Consider the following 15,771-nt stretch of genomic DNA (forward strand, 5'->3'; position numbering starts at 1 on the left):
TTGTATTCACTCTGGAATTTAGTGGGCGAGAAAAGAGATAAAGAAGAATGTGGGTGAAGGGGTACAGTTGAATTACATAATACATGAGAGACTAGCAAGATAATAGGCTGTGGGGATTGGCATCTATGGTGGTGAATGTGATTCTCGGGTCTGATGATGGAAGACAGAGTATTGGAAAGTAGATTAGAAAGACATGGTAACACAGGGAATGGGTTATGGATAGGACTGAGTAACTTCAAAGATCCAAATTGTAACTTTGTTATAATGTAGCTGCCTCAACACTGCTTTCCAGGTGGATAACTCTAGTAGGAGTCTTTAATAATTTTGAAGGCTGGCTAATACGGGCTGCTTTATCCTTCTGTGTATACACTTATAATGATAATTCACCTCTTGATGCATCTGGCACTGTACTGTCCTTTAATCCATTTCTGCCTATCTAAAATGTGCTCATTATCTGAAACTTCAGTGCTCAGTTCAATTGTGCCTTTCCAAGAACTATCCTAATTAACTCAAAACTTAAATCATATCTATTTCTTTTTTTTTTAATTTTTATTTATTTATGATAGTCACAGAGAGAGAGAGAGAGGCAGAGACATAGGCAGAGGGAAAAGCAGGCTCCATGCACCCGGAGCCCGACGTGGGATTCGATCCCGGGTCTCCAGGATCGCACCCTGGGCCAAAGGCAGGCGCTAAACCGCTGCGCCACCCAGGGATCCCTATTTCTTTCTTTTTAAAAAAAATTTATTTATTCATGAGAGACATAGAGAGAGAGGCAGAGACATAGGCAGAGTTCGAAGAAGCAGGCTCCATGCAGGGAGCCCGATGTGGGACTTGATCCCGGAGCTTCAGGATCTCGCCCCGAGCCAAAGGCAGACCCCGCAAACCCCAGGCGTCCCACCCAGGCGTCCCAATCCTATCTATTTCTGAACTTCCATGGGTTTTTAGCACTTCTTACATGATGTTTATATCAGATTCTGTCATACATTCTAGCTTCCTAAATTGTTTAACCTCTGTCGTTATACTATTTACTTTGATACAAGGACTCTCTTATTAATCATATCCCTGTAGCCAACATGCCTGGTGTATACTGGTTAAGAAAACCACCTCTGGAATCAGACTAGTGATGAACCAACATGGTGACTTTGGGAAAGTTATTTGGATTCTTCAAACGTAAATTCCTCGTGTGTAAAATGGTGATAATACTGCTACTGATCTCATAATGCTTTTATAAAGACTAAATAAAAATAATTTCTGTACTTAGCCTAGTGGCTGGCTAGCAGTGCTAATCATCATTGTCTTAAATAAATGTTTATGGAGTAAATAAGTGAATGAGTGATTTACAAGCTATTTGGGGAAAAAGTCATGTTTTTTAATTGTTTGACTCATGTATTTAGAATGAGAATAATTGAATTTTCCTTTTGTGTTTCTACTAATATACTGAGGTCTCTTAAAGAGTAATACTTCACTATAAACTATTAAAAGAATAATAATTATCATTTATTTTGCACTAACCATTTGCCAGACATAATGCTAAATACTTTAATATAGGCTATCTCTCTTTTTTTAAAAAGATTTTATTTATTCATTAATGAGAGACACACAGAGAGAGAGAGAGAGAGAGAGAGAATGAGAGAGAGCGCGGCAGAGACACAGGCAGAGGGAGAAGCAGGCTCCATGCAGGGAGCCCGACGTGGGACTCCATCTAGGGTCTCCAGGATCAGGCCCTGGGCTGAAGGTGGCGCTAAACCACTGAGCCACCCGGGTTGCCCAGGCTATCTCATTTTAATCTTAATTCAAAAGCTGATATTTTCCTTTTAAGAAGTCACAAGTAAGCCAGGATAGATACTTAGGTTGTCTAGCTTTAAAATCATTAACCTTAAAAAAACATTAAAGAATTTTTTTATCATTTATTTATTTATATATTATTGGAGTTCAGTTTGCCAACATAGAGCATAACACCCAGTGCTCATCCCATCAACTGCCCGCCTCAGTGCCCATCACCCAGTCACCCCAACCCCCCACCCACCTCCCTTTCCACTACCCCTTGTTCGTTTCCCAGAGTTAGGTGTCTCTCATGGTCTGTCACCCTCACTGATATTTCCCACTCATTTTCTCTCCTTTCCCCTTTATTCCCTTTCACTATTTTTTTATATTCCCCAAATAAATGAGACCATATAATGTTTGTCCTTCTCTGATTGACTTATTTCACTCAGCATAATACCCTCCAGTTCCATCCACGTTGAAGCAAATGGTGGGTATTTGTCGTTTCTAATGGCTGAGTAATATTCATTGTATATATGGACCACATCTTTATCCATTCATCTTTCGGTGGACACCCAGGCTCCTTCCACAGTTTGGCTATTGCGGACATTGCTGCTATAAACATCGGGGTGCAGGTGTCCTGGCATTTCACCGCATCTGTATCTTTGGGGTAAATCCCCAGCAGTGCAATTGCTGGGTCGTAGGGCAGTTCTATTTTTAACTCTTTGAGGAACCTCCACATAGTTTTCCAGAGTGGCTGCACCAGTTCCCATTCCCACCAACAGTGCAAGAGGGTTCCCCTTTCTCCGCATCCTCTCCAACATTTGTTGTTTCCTGCCTTGTTAATTTGCCCCATTCTCACTGGTGTGAGATGGGATCTCATTGTGGTTTTGATTTATATTTTCCTGATGGCAAGGGATGCGGAGCATTTTCTCATGTGCATGTTGGCCATGTCTATGTCTTCCTCTGTGAGATTTCTGTTCATGTCTTTTGCCCATTTCATGATTGTATTGTTTCTTTGCTGTTGAGTTTAATAAGTTCTTTATAGATCTTGGATACTAGCCCTTTATCTGATAGGTCATTTGCAAATATCTTTTCCCATTCTGTAGGTTGTCTTTTTAGTTTTATTGACTGTTTCTTTTGCTGTGCAGAAGCTTTTTATCTTGATTAAGCTGGTTCAACACTTGTAAAGCAATCAATGTGATAGCTCATATCAACAAGAGAAAATTCAAGAACCATATGATCCTCTCAATAGATGCAGAGAAAGCATTTGACAAAATATAGCATCCATTCCGGATCAGAACTCTTCCGAGAGTAGGGATAGAAGGAACATTCCTCAGCATCTTAAAAGCTATCTGCGAAAAGCCCACAGCAAATATCATTCTCAATGGGGAAACACTGGGAGCCTTTCCCCTAAGATCAGGAACACGATAGGGATGTCCACTCTCACCACTGCTATTCAACATAGCACTAGAAATCCTAGCCTCAGCAATCAGGCAACAAAAAGAAATTAAAGGCATTCAGATTGGCAAAGAAGTCAAACTCTCCCTCTTTGCAGATGACATGGTACTGTACATAGAAGACCCAAGACTCCACCCTAAGATTGCTAGAACTCATACAGCAATTCGGCAGTGTGGCAGGATACAAAATCACTGCCCAGAAATCAGTGCCATTTCTATACGCTAACAGTAAGACTGAAGAAAGAGAAATGAAGGAGTCAATCCCATTTACAATTGTACCCAAAAGCATAAGATACCTAGGAATAAACCTAACCAAAAGGTAAAGGATCTATACTTTAAAAACTACAGAACACTTCTGAAAGAACTGAGGAAGACACAAAGAGATGGAAAAATATTCCATGCTCATGGATTGGAAGAATTAACATTGTGAAAATGTCAATGCTACCCAGGGCAATGTAAACATTTAATGCAGTCCCTCTCAAAATACCATGGACTTTCTTCAGAGAGTTGTAACAAATCATCTTAAGATTTGTGTGGAATCAGAAAAGACCCCGAATAGCCAGGGGAATATTAAAAAAGAAAACCAGACCTGGGGGCATCACAGTGCCAGATTTCAGGTTGTACTACAAAGCTGTGATCATCAAGACAGTGTGGTACTGGCTTTAACACAGACACATGGATCAATGGAACAGAATAGAGAATCCAGAAATGGGCCCTCAAATCTACGGTCAACTAATATTCGACAAAGCAGGAAAGACTATCCACTGGAAAAGGACAGTCTCTTCAATAAATGGTGCTGGGAAAATTGGACAGCCACATGCAGAGTAATGAAACTAGACCACTCTCTTACACCATACACAAAGATAAACTCAAAATGGATGAAAGATCTAAATGTGAGACAAGAATCCATCAAAATCCTAGAGGAGAACACAGGCAACACCCTTTTTGAACTTGGCCACAGCAACTTCTTGCAAGATACATCTACGAAGGCAAGGGAAACAAAAGCAAAAATGAAATATTGGGGGATCCCTGGGTAGCGCAGCGGTTTGGCGCCTGCCTTTGGCCCAGGGCGCGATCCTGGAGACCCGGGATCGAATCCCACATCGGGCTCCCGGTGCATGGAGCCTGCTTCTCCCTCTGCCTGTGTCTCTGCCTCTCTCTCTCTCTGTGTGACTATCATAAATTAAAAAAAAAAAAATTAAAAAAAAATTAAAAAAAAAAGAAATATTGGGACTTAAAATCATTAACTTTTGAGCACCACACTATACCAGATACTCACAGGAAGAGGCACATCATATATTTATTTAAATGCCCCAGAACCAACCTAGTATAAGATGGAATAGCTTAATTATAAAAACCCCTAAGTTTTTGGGAAGTCACAAGAATATTAATTTATTTTTATATTGTTTTTAAAAAGATTTCATTTATTCATTTGAGAGAGATACAGATAGGGAGAGAGCAAGGAAGAGAAAAAGCAAGCATGAGCAGGGGAGAGGGGTAAAGGCAGGGGCAAGGGCAGGGGCAGGGGCAGACGCAGACTACGCGCTGAGCCAGGAGCAGACTTGGAGCTGGATCCAGGACCTGGAGATCATGACCTGAGCTAAAGGCAGATGTTAACCATCTGAGCCACCCAGGCACTCCAAGAATATTAATTTGCTGTAATTAAACATGCTGTAAAACAGGGTAAATGCACTTTTAACTCATGAGTTTGGAAATATTGATATATAAATTACAATTTAGGCAACTGATACTCCTTTTTAAAACTTGCATATTTTATTAAATTTGAAATACACTAGAAGGTGAATATAAGGTAAAGACTTTCTAGTATTTATTTAAATTTTTAAATTTTTGGTAGTCTAAGGAATGCTATTTTATTGAAAATTGTTTAAAGTTATCAAAAGCTTAGTGTAGAGGTTATATAATTTTTATATCAATGTTTGCTTCAGGAATTGCATATACAGGCATGTCTTGTTTTATTGTGCTTTGCTTTATTATGTTTGCAGGTAATGTGTTTTTTACAAATTGAAACTTTGTGGCACAATTTTCCGACAGCATTTGCTTGCTTCATGTCACCTTGTCATATTTTGGTCGTTTTTGTAATATTTCAGACTTTTGCTATTATGTTTGTTATGGTTATTTGTGATCAGTGATCTTTGATGTTACCTCTGTAAATTGTTTTAGGATGCCACAAACCACACCCATGTAAGTCACCAAACTTAATAAATATGTGTGTTCTGATTTCTCTACTGACTGGCTGTTCCCTATCTCTCTTCTTCTCCAGCATCCCTATTTCCCTGAGACATGCTGAAAGGTCAAATGATGGTTAGCATTTTTTAGCAATTAGGCATTTTTAATTAAGGGGTGTGTATGTGTGTATATATATATTATATACATTATTTATACATTATATATTATATATATGTATACCCATATATATATGGGTATTTTAGACACAGTGCTGTTACAGACTTAATGGACTGCAGTAGAGTGTAAACCTAACTTTTATAGGCACTAGGAAACCAAAAAATTCACTTGACTCATTTTATTGTGATAATTACTTTATTGTGGTATCTCCGAGGTATACCTTTAGTGAAATTACTGCTATGTATTATGAACTTAGAGAAATTATTTCAGCTATGTAGATTTTTGAATAAGGTATAGTCCATTTGTTATAATTGTTATTTTTAAAGCTTTTTTTATTTTTAAGTTGAAATATTACAGGATTGTACACATATCTTTAGTATAGTTTTATGACTTTTTGTACTTGTATAAAGATACTCTTGTGTAACAATCACCTAAATCAAGATAGAGAATGTTTCTAGCATCTCAGAAGGCTTCCTTATATCCTATTCTAGTCAGTATTCTTTCTCTCCTCAGGTACTCCCATTTCAAGGCTTTTTCCCATTTGAAGATTGGATTATTTTGCCTTTGCTTTGTAGTTCTTTATATATTCTTGTATGAGTCCTTTGACAGATGTATGTACTATATAGTGTTATTAGCTGTCACCATTGCTGTACATAATCTTCGAGTCTGTGGCTTGCCTTCTTACTCTCTTTATGATGAAGTTTGATGAATTTTAATGAAGTTGAGTTTATTAATCTTCTCCTTTATGGTTAGAATTAATTGTGTCTTGTTTGAGAGATTTTTGCCTATCCTAAGGTCGTGAAGTTACTCCCCTCCTTTTTATTCTAGAAGCTTTATTTGTTTTATCTTTGACATTTGAATCTGTGACCCATTTAAAATTAACTTTTGTTTATAGCATGAGGTAGAGGTCAAGGTTTATTTACCCTTTTTGGTTATCGGATTGCTTCACCATTACTTACTGTAAGATCATCTCTTTCTTACCTAATTGTAGTGATATGTTTTTATAAATAAGTGACTACATATGTGTGGGTTTCTGCTATTAATTCTTATTATGAAATCTGTGATATATTCCAGTAAACTGTAAGTTCCTAAAAAGCTTAGACTGTTTAACTTGCTAATTATTACTACACTATCCCCACTGCCTAACATGCCAGGCACGTGATAGACATTCAGTAAATATTTGTTGAATGAATGAAGGAATCGTAAAGGAAAAATCCACAGGAAGTCTGAAAAATGTTGATGAGGAGACAGTTTTAATTGTTCCTAATTGTAGAGATGCCTAAATAAATAGTACAACTAGAAGTGTTTTTGTAGAATATTCCAAACATACCTCTCATCTTTTGCTTCACTGCTACCCCCTTCAAACTCCCCAATTATAAAAATTTATCTGGTCATATGGCTCAACCAGCATTTATTGAACATCTATTGGACTTTTTTTTTTTTTTTTTTTTGATCTATTGGACTTTTACCAGAGAGGATCTTTAGTTGTTAGAGCCAAGTTTTCTTTTTCTATTGTCATCATACATTATTTAATGAAGGTATTTTGTGAGAATTTGCTACTCTTCTGATTATTTTTTTTCTTCTGATTATTTTTTGATCTTTATGTTTAGTCCATTAGATTCTATAAAATGTATCAGTGTAAATTCAAACTCTATGAAGTTAATTTAAAACAAAGGATGGCTGTAAAGGATTTATTTTATTACATTGTTTATTTCATTTAGATGTTAAATGATAATTTTTACCGTGTCTTTGTAGAAATTGTCACAGAAGGAAAAAGAAAAAAGTCTTCATCTTCTGAACTACATAAGGTATGCATTAGTTTTGCTTTTAATTTGTTCATTATCTTTCGAGTTACCAATATTAAAAGTATTTTGCCATTTGTCTTTTTGATAAAAATTTAAAGAAAATATAAAACCTTAACTGATCAGTGTTTTTGCAGGGAATGGTGTATCCTAATTAATTCAAAGGTTAACCAATAAAGAACACTTTCTGGGACCTGCCTTGTTTAAATCATTGTAAGATGTAGCCATATACTTTCTAGGCCTTATTTTACATTTTATTTAAAACATAACCCAGCATTGCTTCCATTACTGAGTATATTAGCATCTCTCACATTCATTCACTGTGATACTGTAGCTATAGAAAAGTTGTGCTCAAAAAAAAAAAAAGTTGTGCTCAAGTCATGTGCTGAAAATTACTATTTGAAATATTTCCTATTAAACTTTCTTTTCTTTTCTCTTTTCTTTTCTTTCCTTTCCTTTCCTTTCCTTTCCTTTCCTTTCCTTTCCTTTCCTTTCCTTTCCTTTCCTCTCTTCTCTTCTCTCTTCTCTCTTCTCTCTTCTCTCTTCTCTCTTCTCTCTTCTCTCTTCTCTTCTCTTCTCTTCTCTTCTCTTCTCTTCTCTTCTCTTTTCTTTTCTTTCTTTTCTTTTTTCTTCTGGGTAATCCAAGAGTAGCAAAAAGCCAAGATAAGTTTCTGCCTATGTAGGAAGTGTTTCAAAATTTTAATTTCTTGTTAGGAGATAATCTTTTTTTCCTTAAGAATTTTGTGATTTTTAAAAAATTTTTATTTATTTATGATAGTCACACAGGGAGAGAGAGAGAGAGAGGCAGAGACATAGGCAGGGGGAGAAGCAGGCTCCATGCACCGGGAACCTGACGTGGGATTCGATCTTGGGTCTCCAGGATCACGCCCTGGGCCAAAGGCAGGCGCCAAACCGCTGCGCCACCCAGGGATCCCAAATTTTGTGATTTAAACACAATAGTACCCTGATATACATTATAATAATTTGTTAGATGCTTTTTTGGGAAGCATTCCAAATTATGCACAGAAGACTTTTCATTTGGCATAGGAAACTTTAGTTTGGTACATTTCATGGAACACAGATAGAGAAGAAATCATAAAGAGGGCTGTGAGAGGGAATCAAGAGCACACAGACAAGACCAAAGAGAAAACATGGCTTTAGGTACTCTTCTTCCTTGGTTTACTTGACATTTGTGGGGATGGTTTCTTTTAAAATTCTGCATTTGGCGCAAGTGTCATAAATGAGGGGGATAAAAATAAAGTCTTAACATTTTACCATACCCAGTTTTAACTACCTCTGTATTGACAACTACTTCTTTTGTGTTTAATACCCTCCAGTGAAGTGAAATGCTCTATTTTAGGCTGCTGCTGCTGTTTTGCTTTTTTTTTTTTTTTAAAGATTTTGTTTATTTATTCATGAGAGACAGAGAGAGAAAGAGAGAAAGGCAGAGACACAGACAGAGGGAGAAGCAGGCTCCATGCAGGGAGCCCGATGTGGGACTTGATCCTGGGTCTCCAGAATCACACCCTGGGCCAAAGGCAGGCACTAAACCGCTGAGCCACCCAGGGATCCCCATAGGCTGCTGCTTCTTGTAGTTGAATGGCCACTATTAGAGATTCTTTTTTTTTTTTTTTTTTTTCCCCCCGCCTCCCCTGGAGATTCTTAATATTAAGTAAATTTCTCTCTTATTTTTAGATGTATGACAGCATTCTTTTAAAACCTTTTATTTTCAAGTAACTTTAGGTTTACAGAAGATTTACAGAAATAGTATAGAGTTCACATCTACTCTTCACCTAGTTCCCCTAGTGCAATGACCAAAATTTAAGAAATTAACATTGGTACAATACTTCAAACTACAGATATTATTTGGATTCCTTCAGATTTTTTTTTTTTAAACTAATGTCATTGGGGATCCCTGGGTGGCTCAGAGGTTTAGCGCCTGCCTTTGGCCCAATCCTGGAGTCCTGGGATCGAGTCCCATGTCGGGCTCCTGGCACGGAGCCTGCCTCTCCCTCTGCCTGTTGTCTCTGCCTCTCTCTCTCTGTGTCTATCATAAATAAATAAATAAATCTTAAAAAAAAAAAAAAAAACTAATGTCATTTTTAAATCCCAGGATCTCACATTGCATTTAGGTGTCATATCTCCTTAATTTCCTTTATTCTATGACAGTTCTTCCATCTTTATTCTTTCATGATCATGACATATTTAGAGTACTATGATTTTGTCAGTATTTTGTTGAATATTTCTCAGTTTGGGTTAGTCTCATGTTTCTTTCTTTTTTTTTTCTTTTTTAAAAGATTTTATTTTTAAGTAATCTCTATACCCAACATGGGGCTTAAACTCACAGCCCCAAGATCAAGAGTCACATGTTGAGCCAGGAGGTGCTTCTGTCTCAGGTTTTTTATGATTAGACTAAAGTAATGGCTTTTTGGGAAGAATATCACGTGATATGCCTTTCTTAGTGTATCCTGTCAGGGGTACACAGTAATGATGTGTCTTATTACTGGTGATGTCAATCTTGACTGCCTACTTAAAATAGTTCATTTTGTAATAAATATCTTGGGAGAAATATTTTTTGAATCTATGCAAATATACTGTTTCTTACAAAATTAGCACACTAAATTGTTAGTAGTTTATTTTTTATTTATTTATTTTTTAAAGATTTTATTTATTTATAAGAGACATACAGAGAGAGAGAGACACAGGCAGAGGGAGAAGCAGGCTCCATGCAGGGAGCCTGATGTGGGACTCGATCCAGGGACCCCCGGATCACGCCCTGGGCTGAAGGCAGCGCTAAACCGCTGAGCCACCAGAGCTGCCCTGTTAGTAGTTTATATTACTGCTTTTTCTCTCAAGGCAGCTAGGGAAATACTGAAAGGATTAGAGTTTGATGGATATAGGGATGAGACACTGCTACATTTTGAGTTTAAAGTATTTCAAAAATATTCCTAAAGCAGTATCAGTTTGTTGTAGAGAAATTAGAAAATTGAGTTGAGGAAAAACGAGACCACCCAGACAGAACAAAGATTAATGCTTGGATGTATATTTTTCTGTTTTTCCATCTGTATATCCATGTATAATAAACATATTTAAATATTGAAAAATAGAAAACCACAGAATACTGTTTTATAATTTGCTTTTTCTATTTAACTTTATATTATGACATCATTTTCTGAAATCAAATTTAAAAAGCATCGCTGAGTAGATATTTACTGAGTACTCAACATGTATTGGACGCTATACTAGGTATAAGTACCAGGGAAACAGTGGCAGACATTTTTAATGACTACAATGTATTCAGTTATGTGTGTGTATGACAGTTAATTTAACCAATATCTTCTCTTTTTTTATAAAGATTATTTATTTATTTATTTATTCATGAGAGACACAGAGACAGAGAGAGGCAGAGACACAGGCAGAGGGAGAAGCAGGCCCCACGCAGGGAGCCCGACATGGGACTCAATCCCGGGTCTCCAGGATCACGCCCTGGGCTGAAGGCGTCGCTAAACCACTGAACCACCTGGGCTGCCCCAATTTAATCAATATCTTATGATATTTTTGAGTTTTGGTTTTTTTTCTTAAGTAAACTCTGTGTCTAATGTGGGGCTCGAACTCATGACTCTGAGATCAAGAGTCACATGCTCTAGTGACTGAACCAGCCCGGCACCCCTTGAGTTGTTTTTAATCCTTGTAGCTAAATCTTGGGAATATAATTATCTACTGCATTATTCCTGGCCTTTTGATAGGAGCTGAATATATGTTAATTCCAAGACTGATCTCTTAATAGAGGTGAATACTTTGAATTCTGCTAATGGGGAGATACATAGTTTTTGAATTTATACATGAAGAAGTTGCTACTCTATTCTGAATATTGAAAAAATATGACTTTTATTCTTCTTTGTAAGTCATGGTCATTCCTTTGGGCAGACTTCTAATTTTCCTTAAATAATAGCTTTGTATTGATGCAGTATCTAACAAGTAATTAAGAGTCTGAGGTTTTCTATTATGAACATGGCAGAAGTCATTTCTGCCTAAACAATTTAAAGAGCATATGTTAGTATATCTAACTTGTCTGGATTCCAGCATTCCCCACGCCCCTAGATTATCTGCTTTCGATAGCATTCTCTTTTTGAAGGCTATACTATAATGAATTAGGTACAAAGTGAATCTAAAAGTAGCTGCATGACTTGGTCGGTTGAAGGGCTTGTTTAGTATTACATTTGAATATTAGGAAATAAATATTCTTGAGCTTGTTGTTTTGGAAGTTATTAGAGTTCTGATGATGTTTTTAAAGTATAACTTGAAGGGGATTTAGAACCAACCCATTTTTGCCTTAAAAGGTTAAACTTGACTCTATTTGAAGACTGTTGAAAATACTTGAGAGTATTAGGAATCCATTCTGATTCTTGTAAATGGAGTTATAATATAGGCTTTGCAGAATCGTGAATAGCTTAGAAACTTTGTTGATTGTACGCAACTGAGACCATGATTACAATTTGTCTAAGAATAGGTCAGATTGTGGCAAAAAGGCTTACATTATTTTTTTTAAATCAGTTAATCATTAAGAAAAAAGAGTGCAGAAAAAAATTGACAGTAGTTAATTGTACTTGAAGTCTGCTTGTCCTATACTCATATATAATATTACAGTGAGAGATTTAAATCTGTAATTTATTAATCAGGAAGCTACAGGAGAGGTTTTTCTGGAGGTTTAATTGTTAATATTTTTCCCCTTGCTTTTAATAATTGCATTATATTTCTATTAAATAAAATAAAACATTTGGAGACTAGGAAAACACAAAAATGAAAATAAAAATCACCTCTTATCTCCCTAGAGGTAATCACTGTTAAATAACATTTTTATGTATAACTTTTCATATATTATTTTTACTTATGGATTTTTTGTCTTGTGAAAGAAAGATCATTCTGTATGTGTTTTTCTTTTATACTTATGTTCGAAATAATTTCTTTTTTTTTTTTATTAATTTTTTTAGTAATCTCCATACTCAGTGTGGGGCTCAGACTCATGACCCTGAGATCAAGAATTGCATGCTCTTCTGACTGAGCCAGTCAGCTGCCCCTGAAATAATTTCTTAGTATCATTAATCTTCTGGAACATGTTATTTAATAACAATTTAATAGTATTTCATTTGAAAAAAAAAATAGTATTTCATTTGGTTTAGTTTTGCCATAGTTTTGTTTAATTATCCTTTTATTATTGTTTCTGGTTTTTCTATATTAAAAATAATATGGAGTCTATATCCCTGTTCATAAATATTTATATGTACTTTGATTTTCAAAGCTTTTGATGCTAGTGTACAGAATTTTAATAAACATCCAGATTTCATGTGTCTATACTTTGGAGGGAATAGAGAACTGCCCTTTTTGAAAATAAGGTATATTACATTTTGTGTCCATCCTAATGGAAGTATGCATGAATATTTATTAAGGTAAATAATTCAATGACACTGAGTCTAAGCCATTCATAAGTAAAGTGATTGCAAACTGATTACCATGAAAAAGGATTATAAAATCTTCCACAGAAAACATCAGCAGCATTTTATAAGAAACTAATTTTTCAGAATACTTAACAAGCATAACCAACTCTTTTTCTAAATCTTAGGTGCTGGGCAGCCGAGGTGGCTCAGCGGTTTAGCGCTGCCTTCAGCTCAGGTTTGATCCTGGAGACCCAGGATGGGTCCCATGTGGGGCTCCCTGCATGGAGCCTGCTTCTCCCTCTGCCTGTGTCTCTGCCTCTCTCTGTCTCTGTGTCTCTCATGAATAAATAAGTAAAATCTTAAAAGAAAATAAAAATAAATCTTAGGTGCTATCCTTCAAGGTTTTTTTTTTAGATTTTTTTAAGATTTTATTTGTTTGAAAGAGAGCTATGCTTGCACTTGCAGGAGTAGAGGGAGGGGCAGGGCAAGCTGGAGAGAGAAACAGATTCCCTACTGAATTGAGTTAAATGGTGTGGTTGGGGTGTAGAGTTTGTGATGTATGGGTAAAAGCCCATATTGTTATGAATTTTATCTGTGAGTAGTGGGTGCCATTGTTTTATGTTAAATGTGGTAGCCGTAATTAGATTTGTGTAATAGAGAACTCTGGGGATGGAGTTTGAAAGATTAGAAGAGGTAGAGACTGTAAGAGAATAGCTAGGAGTCTATTGTGATAATATATCTACCTTAATATTGAATGAGAGGTTTTTATTTATTTTATTTTAATTTTTAAAAATATTTTATCTATTTATTTATGAGAGACACGGAGAGAAGGCAAGAGACCTAGACAGAGGGAGAAGCAAGGAGCCTGATGCGGAACTCCATCCTCAGGCCCTGGGATCACGCACTGAGCTGAAGGCAAATGCTCAACCATTGAGCCACCCAGGCATCCCGAATGAGAGGTTTTTAAAATAAGATTATATTTAGCTGCCTGTGAATTAAGCACTCAACTTAAGACTCTTTAAAAATAATTGCAAAATGGGACATGTGGTTGGCCAATCATTAGAGCCTGCGACTCTTGATCTGCAGATCAGGAGTTCAAGCCTCACGTTAGGTGTAGAGCTTATTTAAAAGAAACCAAAAAACCCAAAGCACTAATAGCAAAATATTAATGCAGGTTAATATAATGGTTCTGTTAGTTGATTCATATTTATATTTCAGTTAAACTGATTATTTTCTTTTTCTGATTTCAGATAACAAAGATGCTAAATGCAAAACCAGAAGATGTTCATGTTCAGTCACCACTGTCCAAACTCAGAAGCTCAGAACACTGGGATCTCCCTTTGCAGGGGGTAAATAAAAACTAATTTCTTTTAAGTACATAGTGTTGCTTGGTGTGTTTAAAATATTTTGATAAAAGAAAATTTTCGTTTACTTACATATCCTTGTTTGGATTTTTTTGTGTTATTTGCAGGTTTTTAATTAGTTTATTTTTGGTGTTTGTTAAAGTGATGCTTTGAGGTTAGGGTCTCCTTTTGTTTTAGTATACCTCATTTTGCATGATTGTTTCCTTGACATTTAAATTTCATTATTGTAAAGGATCTTTTATTTTTTTATATTTTTAAAAGATTTATTTATTCATGAGAGACACACACAGAGAGAGAGGCAGAGACACAGGCAGAGGAAGAAGCAGGCTCCATGCAGGGAGCCTGACATGGGACTCGTTCCCGGGTCTCCAGGATCACACCCCTGGCTGAAGGCGGTGCTAAACCACTGAGCCACCCGGGCTGCCCTGTAAAAGATCTTTTAAATTTACGAGAATATTACACTTATTATAATCATTTACTCTTTTGCTCTCGTTTTTGTTTTTTTGTTTTTTTTTTTTGCTCTCGTTTTATAAATTTGAGAGGGTTTATACTAAAAGGTGACACAACTATACTTTAAAAGATATTCTAATTATAAATCTGGACTTTAATGTTATCACTATTAAATATTATTACAGAGCTTTCATGAATAAGATTTAACATGGCACTTTTTAAAAAGATTTTATTTATTTATATGAGAGAAGGAGAGAGCACGGGCAGGGAGAGTGGCAGGCAGAGGAGAGGGAGAAGCAGGCTCCTTGCAGAACAGGGAGCTTGATGTGGGACTCGATTCCGGGATCCCAGGATCATGATCTAAGCTGAAGGCAGATACTTCACTGACTGAATCACCCAAACACCCTAAGATGGCATATTCTTTTTTTTTTTTTTTAATTTAAAAAAAAAATTTATTTATGATAGAGAGAGAGAGAGAGAGAGAGGCAGAGACACAGGCAGAGGGAGGAGCAGGCTTCATGCACTGGGAGCCCGATGTGGGATTCGATCCCTGGTCTCCAGGATTGCGCCCTGGGCCAAAGACAGGCGCTAAACCGCTGCGCCACCCCAGGGATCCCAAGATGGCATATTCTAAGTATTATTTTTTTCCTTGTGCCTGGTACAACTCACAGCAATTTTAAAAACAGAAGCTTTCTCAGATTTTCCAGTTTATCCATTTGAGCCTGTATTAGTCTGCAAGGGCTAACATAACAAAATACCACAGGTGGATTAAACAACAGAAATTTATTTTCTAACAGTTCTGGAGGCTGAAGTCCCAAGATCGAGGTGCCAGTAGGGTTGGTTTCTCTAAGGCCTTTCTCCTTAGCTTATGTATGGTTATCTTCTTGCTGTGTTTTCCTATGACCTTTTTATCTGTTTACCCACATCCCTGGTGTGCTTCCCTTGGATAGGTCCCTCCCCTTATGATCTTGTTTAAACTTAAGTACCTTTGTAAAGGCCTGATCTCCACATATAGTCATAATGATGGTGAGGACTTTAACCTATGAAATTGACAGGCGGAAGTACAATTCAATTCATAAGTGTAGCATTTTAGGATGACAAATTTTAAGTCATGTTGAATATGTTTTTAGGTTAT

At 36.5% G+C, this 15,771-nt stretch overlaps 1 protein-coding gene across 8 annotated transcripts in view; it reads left to right on the forward strand.

Moving 5' to 3' along the window:
* SENP7 (SUMO specific peptidase 7) overlaps positions 1–15,771 on the forward strand; it is a 139,864-nt gene that overhangs the window by 6,580 nt on the left and 117,513 nt on the right. For all 8 annotated transcript variants that reach the window (XM_077884469.1, XM_077884468.1, XM_077884473.1 and 5 more), the window contains exons 2-3: positions 7,341–7,393; positions 14,073–14,171. In XM_077884469.1, the coding sequence (XP_077740595.1) occupies positions 7,341–7,393; positions 14,073–14,171 (152 nt within the window). The remainder of the gene's footprint in view (positions 1–7,340; positions 7,394–14,072; positions 14,172–15,771) is intronic.

This window comes from Canis aureus, chromosome 35, assembly GCF_053574225.1.
Source record: "Canis aureus isolate CA01 chromosome 35, VMU_Caureus_v.1.0, whole genome shotgun sequence".
Taxonomy (NCBI): Eukaryota; Metazoa; Chordata; class Mammalia; order Carnivora; family Canidae; genus Canis; species Canis aureus.